Source organism: Leptonotus elevatus, chromosome 8, assembly GCF_054856555.1.
Source record: "Leptonotus elevatus isolate MCC_2025b chromosome 8, RoL_Lele_1.0, whole genome shotgun sequence".
Taxonomy (NCBI): Eukaryota; Metazoa; Chordata; class Actinopteri; order Syngnathiformes; family Syngnathidae; genus Leptonotus; species Leptonotus elevatus.
In genome coordinates this window covers 13,854,042-13,866,980 of record NC_141246.1, presented here as the reverse complement: position 1 = coordinate 13,866,980, position 12,939 = coordinate 13,854,042, and the positions used below count along the sequence as shown (strand labels likewise).

General features: G+C 38.8%; 1 protein-coding gene across 1 annotated transcript in view; it reads right to left on the bottom strand.

Moving 5' to 3' along the window:
• Positions 1-12,939, bottom strand: part of ctnna2 (catenin (cadherin-associated protein), alpha 2) — a 215,438-nt gene that overhangs the window by 30,230 nt on the left and 172,269 nt on the right. Inside the window, exons 10-12 of the mRNA XM_086083087.1 lie at positions 10,976-11,068; positions 8,983-9,139; positions 8,705-8,905 (exon numbers count right to left, since the gene is read on the bottom strand). Coding sequence (XP_085939213.1) covers positions 8,705-8,905; positions 8,983-9,139; positions 10,976-11,068 — 451 coding nt within the window. The remainder of the gene's footprint in view (positions 1-8,704; positions 8,906-8,982; positions 9,140-10,975; positions 11,069-12,939) is intronic.

Genomic DNA, 12,939 nt, shown 5'->3' with positions numbered 1-12,939 from the left:
GATTCTCTACCCATCTTTGCTTGTGAGAGACACTGCCACTCCGAGAAGCTCTTTTTATACTCCAATCAAGTTGCCAATGGACCTCATTAGTGGTAACTGGTCTTCCAGCTGTTTTTTTCTATATAAGTACAATTGACTTTTCCAGCCTCTTATTGCTACCTGTCCCAACTTTATTGAGATTTGTTGGCACCATGAAATTTACAATCAACATATTTTTCCCTTAATAAAATGATACATTTTCTCAGTTTAAACTTTTGACCTGTCATCTATGTTCTATTCTGAACAAAATATTGAAATTTGGCAATTCCACATAATTGTAGTTTTTATTCACAATTTGTATAGTGTCCCAACTTTTTTGGAATTGGGTTTGTAGTAAGCTGTTTTTATATACTTTACAAAAAAGAGCCGGCTCACTTCCTTTTTTTCACTGTCAGCAAGAAAACAAGTTACATAAACTGAAAATAGAAAATAATCAATTAATATTAACAACTGGATCATTGGATCAAATGGATAAAAAAAAGAAAAAAGATTACATTTATTTTTGTTACTATCACTGCCATTTTTGTTTTATTTGTATAAATAAAATATTAATATTATTATTACCATTATTGTAAAGATGCAGACACTAAATAGATTACACCATGGGGTAATTTCTGGACTACAAGCCGCTACTTTTTTCACTTGTATTTGACCCTGTGTTTAATACAAAAGTGCGGCTTATCCATCAGATCACAATGGGGCGCACTATAAAGGAAGCGCAAGAGCGTCAGGCAGAGCAAAACAAACTAAGTGAGCCCAAATACAGTAGGAGAGACAGAACGAGAGCGAGACAATTTGCACCCTCATTATGGAAAAGAAAGTAGCGAGAACCCAGTGCGGTAACATTAAAACACCTGCGGCTTACAGTCGCGTGCGTCTTATATGTGTAACAGACTCGAGTATTCCCCAAATTTAGCTAGCGCGGCTTATAGTCAGGTGCACCTTGTAGTCTAAAAATTACTGTAAATAGATTACACATTGGGTAGGTGCAATGTATGTAGATGGATAAACTAGGGCACACCTATGTTGGGCCCCGAGCTTGGGCGCATACATGGGCAAGCAGGAAGAATGACTAGACAAACTAAGAGTGATTATAGGCACATAGCAAATGCACAGCAACTGCATAACAACTGATAACATCATAACACATTGACCTAACTCATGGGACATAGTAATTGCATAAGACTAGACAAACTAAGTGTTGCTAATACATAACATCCAACATGATCATCATTAGAGACAGAACAACTGAATAACAACTGATAACACCAACATCATAACACAATGACCCCATGACCCAACGCAAAAAACACAGTTCTATATGACCTAACTCAAAAGTCATAAATATTCCCATCCATCCCATTATTCCATACATAATCCCACAAACCCACATAGACATTCACAATTTTATGCTTATACTCTGTTATTGCTTCTCAATAATAATTAAAAATGTCCCCTTCTTTTCTCTCCTTCTGACCATTTATCATAGATTTTCCAGGTCCAAGTCAATTCATGTTTTTTTTCTTAAACAAGGTACTTGTGAAATGGTGTTTTCACAAACATTGATTTTTTTTCTATTATGTTGTCATTGTCAGAGACAGTAACATTTTTATTAGGGTTATAAAAGAGTTAACAACAAACAAGTCTAGCAGCGCAAAGGGTTATCCTGCACATGAATGTGAGTGATTGTATTCATTTTTACTTGCTTTCTCTATGCTGAAGATGAATGAACTGAATTGATTAGTCAGCTAACATTACAGGTGCACATATCTGAGGCATACCTCTTTTGGCGTTAAGCTATGTCGAAACAAACATAAAAGGCACAACAAAATCTCTCACTTTCTTCATTTTTAATTTAGTTTAATCCACTTACTGGAGCAGCATAAAATAGGCTTTTGGGAATTGCTGGGAAGGCATTTTAAATAGAAATATTTAAATGTTCTGCAAGCTCTTAATGAGCAAGGTTGCTGATGGTAAGGAGCAATTTCACTCATTCCGGGTGAGAAATGATGAAGGGAATTAAATGTGACCATGTAGGAATGGATTTTTTCACCCTCCAGGCTTAGGCACAGTTTAAAGTAGGAAGTTATGCAAGAACAATGAAGAACCCCTAGTGCAGAGATGGCGTGCCCCTCTGAGGTGTTTAACAAGCTCTAAATAGCACAACCCAGTTTTTTTATGCATTTTTTTCCCCAACCTAATCCTCAATCCCACACGAACAGTGTGGATAGTGAATTGCAAAAGCAATCACATACACGTTAGCTGCTAGCATCAGTCCTGAGTGCATGGCAAATGTTTGCCTGTATCACCTGGTGCAAATGGAGTCTCTTAAAATTATATTGCTAACCCTGAAAAATGCTTTATTACTTACCAACAGGTTTATGAACGAAACACTCTATAAAGACCGCCGCAACCAGGAAGCAAAATGAACCCAACTGAAACAAAATACAATACAAATCAAAAAACATTTTAAAACCTGCCTAACAACTTGGCACATTTTATGAGTAAAGAATGTTAATGCATCCATCCATCCATGTTCAATACTGCGTGTTTTTGACAACCCTATTGGGTGCTCGTGTTGACACATTAAAGTAGCACAAATTAAAACAAATTTGGTTTTCGTTGATTATGGCGGCACCTTTGGACAAAAGCGATATTGTTTTCCCTTTATTTTCCCTTGAAATAACCACATTTCCCATGAGGCCAAGCACATATCATCGTGAAATCCGGATGTCCAAGGTGCCCGCAGTTGGACTGAATTACATTGTTTCCAGTGGCTATTTTCAATTTTTTTCTTTATACAGCACTGTAACGTTTCTCAAGTATGTTAACAGCAGACGGTGGTTGTGATCTTACCTTCTTTATTGTATACACACAAACGGCTGCGCTAATCTAGGGGGACACAGTGCTGTCGGCCACCCAAAATCATGAAAAAATCCAAACTGTTTGCTTTATCTGTTAGGACTGTGTTTCGGGTTGGGTCATTGGGTCATAGGTGAGTGTGTTTTGGGTTGGGTCGTGAGGTCATTTTATTAGTTATGGTTCAGTATATGTCCCTTATGATGATCTTGTCAGTTGGTATGTCCCTTATGATGATGGATATATCATTCTTAATTTGTCTAATCACTCTTATTTTGGAGTTGCTAAGCAATTGCTATGTTGCTTATGGTGATGATAATGATGGCAGTAGCTATGGTCCTGTAGTATTTTTTTCATATAGGTTTTTATTCTGTCCTATAGAATCGTGCCTTTCCCTAGTTGGAGTTTCTGAGTGACACTTTTGTCAGCACGTCTAGGTTTTTATCTGCTCCAGCCAGCTCAAGATTTATTCATCAAGGTTTCTCCATCAAGTGTTTTCTTCTAGGCCATCTGAATCCAGCCCTGCACATTGTTGTTACTTTGTATTATTGTATCTAAAGACTCTGATTCCCAACTCCCGTGTTTTGTCTGCGTTTGGGTTATAATTATGCATCTCACATGACATGATCACCTTTAAAAAGTGTTAAAAATAACATCCATCCAACCACCCTTCCATTAAAATAAATAAATAAATGCAAATACAATACACAATGGCTTGACTTATTGGTTTTAGCATGTTAATTTAAGTTGGACAATGTCAAAGTGGCCCTTGCATCCTTTGAGTTTTCTGTATGCGGCCATGGAAGGAAAACGTTTGGACACCCTGGCTGAGACAAACAACCATTCACAGCTGCATTCAATTCATCTAACATGCATGTTTTGGGAATTTGAGAGAAAACTGGAGTACCTGGAGAAAACCATTGCAAGGTCAGGATGAAAAGGCAAACCTCACACAGGGAAGTTCGGACACAGACCCACTGACTGAGGCAAACGTGCTAACCACTAATTCATCATGCTGCCCTAATGCATTCAATACTTTGCATTTGTATGATTTTACTGTTCCCCGTTCATGAAACTTCCTGTAGTGAAAATATGATGTTCAAAGATTTTTGAACTGGAACATGTCACTATATCATGTCATTATGAAACATGTTTGCTTCATTAAAACACTCACTATGCTGATTAAGAGACCTCTCCTATACAACCAAGATGTGAATTTACTTCTCGTTTCGACTGAAATAACTTTTCCCAGAAATATAAAAACATTTTTGAAGAGAGACTCCAGCTGAGCAGCATGGTCATAAAAAACTGCAGAGTGTAGGGGTCTATTGAGGATAACTGCTTTGAATGCATGCTTGATACATACAGTACTACTTGCCGCCAAATATAACAAATACAAAAAGTATATTCAACATACATAGCATTGCTTTTACAATCTGAACATTTTTGTTGTTGTTGCATTTTGGGGTAACCAAGTATGAAATGGCTTTCATCCTGTTACAATGATCCCAAAATGTACAGGCATAGCATGTGGGCTACTGTAAGAATGTGTTATTACTCACCATAAAATCCTGACTAAATCCCATTTACCATGCCCCTATGTAATAACTAGGAGTAGTGACCCCCCCCCCCCCACCATCTTGAAATGGCACACTAAGTTAGGCCATATATCAGTTTTTTAATCTACCCTCTCCAGGCACCACATTAATGATTGACTTTAAAATGTGCCTCCCTCTTTTTGCAGAGGAGATTAGTTTAAACATGGGGAGTTACAGTAGTTGGCAGAAAAGTGTCTTGTAAGAAGAAGGGAGGAAGAGACCAGGAGAGAAAGAGTTTGACCATAACCACTTTCCCATTAAGCTATTGATTTCTCCTCCTCTCAAGGACACGATTCAATCCTGGGCCGATGTGTAGATTGTCTGTCAGGAATCTATGGCTCAGCTTTACACACAAGAGTTGTGTGCCTTGGCTGCCACAATTGGGCCAGCCCATTAATCTGATCACACTCAATATACGAGAGGGAAGGATGGGCAAATTGAGACGAGGTCAGAGGTTAGACGTGTCTTGGTGTTGATGTGGCCCTTGTCACTAAGATGGACAAGTAGTCATGGATGTAAACAAACGCACAATTAAATGACAATCAGCCACACACACATAGGCAGGGGAAGTCCTTAAATGGCAACAAGGTCATTTTTGAAGCATAACATCTAAAAACAATTCTCATCTGGAGGGGTGGGACATGTCGAGTAAGATTATATTTTGGTGAGAATCTGAATAAAACCAATTTACAAGAGTTTATTTGAACTTTTTAGCAATACAGTCCACTTGCATTGGGGCCAAATGATGACGCTACATGTAGAGGTCATGGAACAATCTAGTCTGGCATGTCATAGGGTATTAAAGTCTAAGATTGTTAGGTTTGGCAAAAGTCTCCTGAGAGCTACAGTATTCTAGTTTGCTAAGAATGTTTGTTAATTAATTTAAAAGGCAATTTGTGAGGTCATAGGTCACTAACGTTGGATCTGAGCAAATACCTGGCTGGATGGGATTGAGGTCAGGGCTGTCAAGGTGCTCCCCTCATAGTTGGAAGAATATCCATCCATCCATCCATCCATCCATCCATCCATTTCCCGAACCGCTTATTCCTCACACGGGTCGCGGGGGTGCTGGAGCCTATCCCAGTTAGCTTCGGGCAGTAGGCGGGGTACACTCTAAATTGGTTGCCACTCAATCGCAAGGCACACAGATACGAACAACCATTCACACTCACAATAAGTTGGAAGAATATAACTACCCAAAATATTTTGAAGGTAAATAATTAAGACATGTTTAACTATGATTGTCTAATAAATTAAGAAATCCCTCTCATTGGTTTTGTTCACACGGCACATAAAAGATGGTCCAGAATAAATGTTTGAAGCATTCACAAGATAAAGAAAGGTGGGTTGGGGAGGACATCACATCAATGAATACCACAAAAAGCTTGAAACACTTAGTGAAATCATTGGTGACAGCTATTGATTTGCTGGAAGAGTCGAGTTAATTGGACTTGGTATCCTCTAAAAGTGTGTGGTCCTGCATCCTTTTCCTTTGTTCAGCTACATTGAATCATCTTTCCCTCAGCTATAGATTTCCCCTTGACTGTGATCAAATCCATAGACTTCAGGTCTTTGAGGGAGCAAGGGAAGCAAAAGTTCAGGAGGATCAATAAGTACTTCATGGTCCAGATCAGTTGTGCATTGTAGCCCTTAAAAACACCCCAGCTCGGACCACAAAACTTGAACCAGGAAGCAGAAACACTTTTTTTTTTTTTTAAATACAAGGGCCAACATGGGGCAATCATGTTTACTATTTTCGACTCTTCTAATTACATGCAATTAACAAGACTCATAAAATGTTACATCCTCCAATTTACACTAGTTAAAGCAGTTTTCTAGTGTTCAGATAATTTAATGCACCAAAATATTCATCTTACCAAAATTGAGTTTTGCAGTCAAAATGCAAACAACACTTACAGTAAGTATACACCCTATACTATTTTATCATAGTGTAGTGCAGCTATGAAACCAACAGAAACATGTTGAGGCACTTTAACCGTCACATATTGCTATGTGCTAAGAGGCAGTGTGTTTAACAACTTCAAGAATCAATATCATGGGGAAACATATTTTTCCAGTCAAAACTCTGAGGAATACAGAGAATGTTGCACTGTATGTTTATATAGCTACAGTCCTTATATAAACTCAACAAAAAGCACATTCACACACAACACAGTTACAAATCTAGGTAGCCGCTAACTCAAGCTTGATACCTCATGAAGCATTAATGGAATATGGAATAGCAGCATAATTTTATAGTCTTAATGTGAGACAAGGTTATAGTCATATGAAATTAACCTTAAGTGTCCACTGTACTTTATCAATTAAATACCTCAATCAAATGAAGAGAATCATGCAATAATAGAAGAATGTGCCCATGACAGCATATAACTAGAGTGCTCCAGGAGGTCTATTATGGGGGTGTCAGTGCCAGATGAGCCTCAGACTGATGACTGTGTGAGCACGTGACTCACCTGATGCTGTTTGCAATTTATCAGCTAGCTGAAAGGATAGATGATTGAGTTACCAATTATCACGGCACACGGACACAACAAGGGAAACAAAAGATATAGCGACGAGGTAAACAGGCAATAATGGGAGAAAAAAAGTGAATGAGGAACACTTGGGTGACAATCAAGAATTAAACCATGCAGAGGGCTGGCTTGATTAAAAGAGGGATTGTGATTCGATTTGAATCGCACATATAGGTGACTGCTAAATCCAATTTCTGCTCTTTCCATTGTTTGCTTATTTTGCCAATGCAAATGGTGTACTCTACTTTGCCCTGACACATTAAACCCGCAACATGCAGTATCACAACATCTTTGTGGATTTATGTCCTGCTTTTTGTAGTCGTCAAGTTACCTGCGGTTTGCCTGCATGAGTGCATGTTTATGATTAAAAAAACAAAACCATAACAGATGATAAATTGAGTAAAGCCACTAAAGTAAAGAATACTCCAGAGTGAACAGGTGGCATTCAGGGTTTGTACGCCAGCCAAATAATCAATGTGGGACACTGAACATCATGACAGGTGTGTTTATAATCTACTGACGTCACTGGGAGGCTGATAAAAGCTGTGTGACACATCACTCAATTTGCCAAAGTCTTTGCATCAAAATTTCCAATACCATCAGGAGCAGCTCTGCAATAGGACCAGTGTGCAACAAGGCCTTACCAATATCTTTTACATGGTAGTACCTTCAACACAACCTTGAACACATTCTTTTCAGTGACGCTCTTTCGCTTCCAAGCGCATCTTATATTTTACAGTCGATAATGTTATGTGAATGAATTCTTTTCCATCTCATATTTTTACTATCATAAAAGCTGAACTGTACCAACAATTTCTAAAAGTAACATTATAATAATTCCAAGTAAACTGAAGCAAATCACCGTATAAAAAATATTAATAAAACTAACGTTACTGAAGTAGAACCACTCCCCTTTTGAAATTGATTGACATTTAAAATGGCAAAAGGAAGGCTGTTTGCAGAGTAGAGACACTGGGACTCACTGGGATTTTATAGGCATTGCTGTAATTCGTTATACAGTATTTTATAAATGTTGGTAGAACTCCAAATATACAACTTTTGGGGTGTTCAACTTTAGAGGTTCCACTGTAATTGGAACATGTTATTTATATATAGCAATATCCACTCCACAAGCCATAGTTTGCCTTTCAAACAGCCTAATTGGGGTGACATGGCTCAGTGGTAGAGCGGTCATCTCCCATCCGTGAGGTTGTGGGTTCGATCCTCACCCCTGGTGACCATGTTCAAGTGTCCTCATGTAAGACACTGAAACCTGATTTTCTCCCAGTGGACCTGGCAGCGCCTTGCATGGCAGCAGCCGACGACTGGTGTCTGAATGTGTGTGGGAATGGGTGAATGAGAGGCCATTGCAAAGCGCTTTGGGCACCATATGGTGTAGCTAAAGCTCTATATAAAAAGCAGTACATGTACCATTTAATTAGCATGATTTGCAATGCCATTTATCTATTATTTGCAGACGAACCCAGCATGATGGTGTTCTATAAACTCTGCCTTGCACCATGAGCAAAGTATTTATATATATTTAGTGTATGTGATTTAAAATGTTTCTGTCAGTAAGAAGTAAGACAGTTGGTGTAAAAACCTTTTTCCCCCAAGATAAAAACACTAGTATTGACATTAATTATACGTGAGTACATTTTCCAATGTACTAACCAGTTTCAGACAGGAGCTTAATGGATTCCAGCACACGCTCAGTGTAGACGCCTGGTTCATAGTTTTCCATCTCTGCATTTATAATGTGCACAACTCGAGCAGCTCTGCCCCTGATAGCTCCGGCAGTTCGGTCCAGAGTGTCCACGTCTCCCTCTTGAAGTGCTATGACGCATTTGTTCACATCCTCAAGGATGTGGTTTTCTTGGATGAGGAGCAAATAATAGTCAGTTAAACAGAATTACGTTTTTGTCACTTGATGACTCAACACCGGTTTATACCTGACACAGACAGGAAGTCATCCACAGAAGTGATGTCATCCACGGCTTCAGTCAAGATGCGCACTTGCTTCTCCCACTGGTCCTTGAAAACATCCATGTTGTCTTGGGCTACTTTACTCTGAGGTCTGGCAGCCAAAGTGAGGGCAGCATTGATAACCTGTCAAGACCGACAAACGGTTACATTTCATTGGTTGTCAGACTCTAAAGTATAAATGTTTAAAGTTTTAATTTTAGCCTAACTTTGTTTTTTAAGTGTTTTAATTTGTGGCCAGGAAGAAGGTTTCTTACCAATAGATTGGGGTTCAAATCTGGGCCAACAGGAGTATTTTATTCCTCAGCCACTCTAAAATAGTTTGCTCATATACACCCTTGAATGTCCAGCATTTTTCAAGCATTTTCAGGACCACCCAACATCAGTGGTGGATGGCATATTGATACAAATATAGTGCAACTTCCAAAGTCAAATGTCCTAAAAGTAAACTAAACCAAAAATATTGGACAAAATGTGTTCATATAACAATGTATTTAAAGCTACTAGACTTCCACAAATTTTACAATACTTAAGCATATCCATGAGATACTGTAAGTGATCTCTAAGGGATTAATTGCACTAGAATGGTATGATTCTTTGGGGTGGTGGTGGGGGGAGGGGTTGCTACTACGCAAGGGTACTGCTGGTATTATATAGTATACATTATAGACTGATGCAAAAATAAGAAATATGATTCAGACTAGAAAACCAAACATTGACGTGCAGTGTTAGAAAGCAGTACACAAGTCTGTCTGCTTCTCAGCGCACTAATGCTAATGCAAAAAGGAGCCGAGTTTAATCTTTAACCCCCTCTTTTGAGGATAAATGGCCACACATTAACATAATGTTTCCCTGTTGTCATGCCTTAGCTCCGGATGCTGCAGTATTGGACTCTACAGTCTCTAGGGTCAGCATTTATTTTTCATTTTTTTAAACATTTCCTCTTGAATAAAATGTGCTTCCTTTACTTGCATTAGTGTATGTAGTTCAGTGTTTTTGTGTTATTACAGTAATTTATAAAATGTGCAATGATTGTGTGCTGTCCTGTGGGAATCCTGCCCATCCTTTTGCGTGGATGTGAAGCAAAGTGTGCAAGTCCCAGTACAACCAAGGAGACGTTGCATGACCTTATAACCATTTTAACAATGTCAAAAGCGAGCACTGGTTTGTCCTCACCTCTTATTGCACCCATCTTAAATCTGGAATTTTACTAAGGACCATTTTGAGCCTACCAAGGACTACACCAAACATAAACACTCACGGGGACAAAATCAGATGTTGATGCTTGAATTTTTACATCATGTTTTAGTCAAATGATCCTTATTTGGTAACAAAGGCAGTGATGGGTTATCAATAGAGGGCACCAGAGCGATACATATATTTAAATTTATTATAAGATGAGCGGGATAAAAACTATAAAGCTAATGATGATTACATTTTTTTTCATTTATCTCTGTTGTCTGAAATTATGTCTCGTCCTCCCGCTGACAATTTTGAAGGAAAGTTTGCAAAAATTGATTGCTTTCATACACTTATGCTGACCAAGACAGATTTCGAGAACTACAACATTAGTTTAAGGTCTTGTACGTAACTTATCTGGGTTAAGATTTGCAAAGTTAAATGATAATTTTCTTGCATCAGACAGTCCATCAGAATTTCGAACCTCATCTTATTTGCTTCTCACAAAGTTGGGTCCTTTGTGAAAAAGACCCACTGTTAACCCTGGAAACAATGTATTGATTTTAACTTCCACTGGTGCTTACATCCTGAGAAACAGCACTATAAAATCCTCCTACGCATTATTGATGGATGGCTCCCCCATTCTGCCAACCTGGATTCTTTAAGTCTCAGCTCCCTTCCATTTGTTAAAAAAAAAAAGGCATCCTTTTAAAATGCCTTTTAGACATAAGCACTCAACACAAGGCTTGTGTGAATGCTTTACAACATAGAGAAAGAACTTACCTGAGGACAAAGGCTATCAATTTGGGTTGCAGCCATTCGAACCAGCTTGACACCCTCTTCATTATTAGAGATGGAGCAAGCCAAGTTGGCCACCTGAATAATGAAGAACAGAAGAAAAAAAAACATATCAGCAATATTTCATTAACCCATGCATTCACTATGGGTTCTTGTTATTGCAATTTGAGAGGAAGCCCTATATGGAGAAAACTCACATACGCATGGAGGAATATGCAAACTCCACACACTGGAAGGCCCGAATCAAGTTTTGAATCGTGCTCAATTACGCGCCTTTATTCTTAATGTGCAGACTACGGAAGGTAATTCAATATGGCACATGCTCAGTTTGTTCATTACTCTGTTTTGTAGTCTATGAAGACAGGGGGTAGTGTCACACTGTGCTAGAACAAAAAAAAGGACATAACAAATGCTGAGTTTCACAGAAGTAATAGCTACATGACAAGCCACAGATAAATGTCAATAGCTTTGCCACAGAAGGCATGTACAATATGCTAACAATGACAGGAAGAGCTGGGAGACAGATGGAATAAAGCGTTCACTGGTAACAAGATAACGTGATTTATTTCAAATTCAAATCATCAACTTCACACATGCGGATAAAGAATTGTAAGCTCGATAAGCTGACATTTCTAACACACTTGTGATGCATGACCACCATTGGGCCATCCGGATTCACTTGGTGGTGTAACGAGGCACTTTATAGTTGTGAACATTTAAATTCCAGACACAACTCATTGCAGTCCATTTAACTGCAGGTCAGGCTAATCGTGATACCCATTTCCCCTGGCGTTATGTGATATTTTGTTGTTTGTGGCATAAAAAACAGTTTACAACCTGCAAAGATAAACTTTTACATCTCTTGCATATTCTTTATGAGCAAATTAAGTCAACATACTACACAGTATCAGTCTTTTTGTTCATTTTCATAACGTCAAACTGTATAATGCAACAAAAAGCTGCAATACGAATATGGCCAGTGTTTGAAAGAGAGCCAAACACATGGCTGTTAGCAGCAAATGTGCCAGTCTATATTAGCACCGCCAGTGCTCACATGTCGCTGTTTGAGGCAAATTGAACGAAATCAAATTTGTGTTAGACGACTCTGGCTTAGAGCTCTGTCTCTTTCCTCATGACAGCAATGAGAACATTGATGGATTGCCGTCCTTTTATGCGAGCGTGTGTGCGGATGTGTTTAAAGTGTCTGTGTGTGAGTGTGGGTGCAGGTGAGGATGAGAGAGAGGAGAGCGAGGAGGGAAGGCTGCACTTTTCACATGAATGTGGGTTTTTAAAGGAAGATGATAACTTTGGAAAACAATTTAATAGAATGTTTGAATTTGGGCAAGCATTTTTCATTTTTTTTTTTTAAATGTTTTATTCTTGAGAACAATTTGTCAAAAATAATTCACACAGCTGCAATTTGTGGTGTCAGAAAATACATATTTTTTGCATTTGTCTGACTTACAGTCTAATTACGGTCAGACCCAGTGTCATCGCTGTGTTTATTTCTGCACAGGCCCATGTGTGAGTGTGGGAGGCAAAGGGCTTTGTGAAGGCTGGAAAAAAGCCCAAAAGACCCACTCCCACCACCTCTTAACCAACACACACAGCTAGAAATGGTCCAAGGATGTATCATCAGCCAAACTCCTGATTGCAATTATCTAAGGAAGTGCTTTTGCTTTGTTTTTTGTTTTGTTTTTCCTGAGATAGGAGCTGAAACCAGTTGAGAAGGTGAGATGGATGGGGAAGGAGCAGTCAAGGGAGTGATCCCCTACGAATGCCCATTCTTCATTTTAGCGTTGAACTATTGATTTTGTCATTTCGCTCGGCCTTGAATAATCTCTCAATTCTAATTTGATGAAGGCCTCCGCTGCATTTGAAAGGATGGGCATTCTTTTGCCGTGCTATCTAAATCACCCAAATGGAGGAGAGTAACTGGAAATTGATTG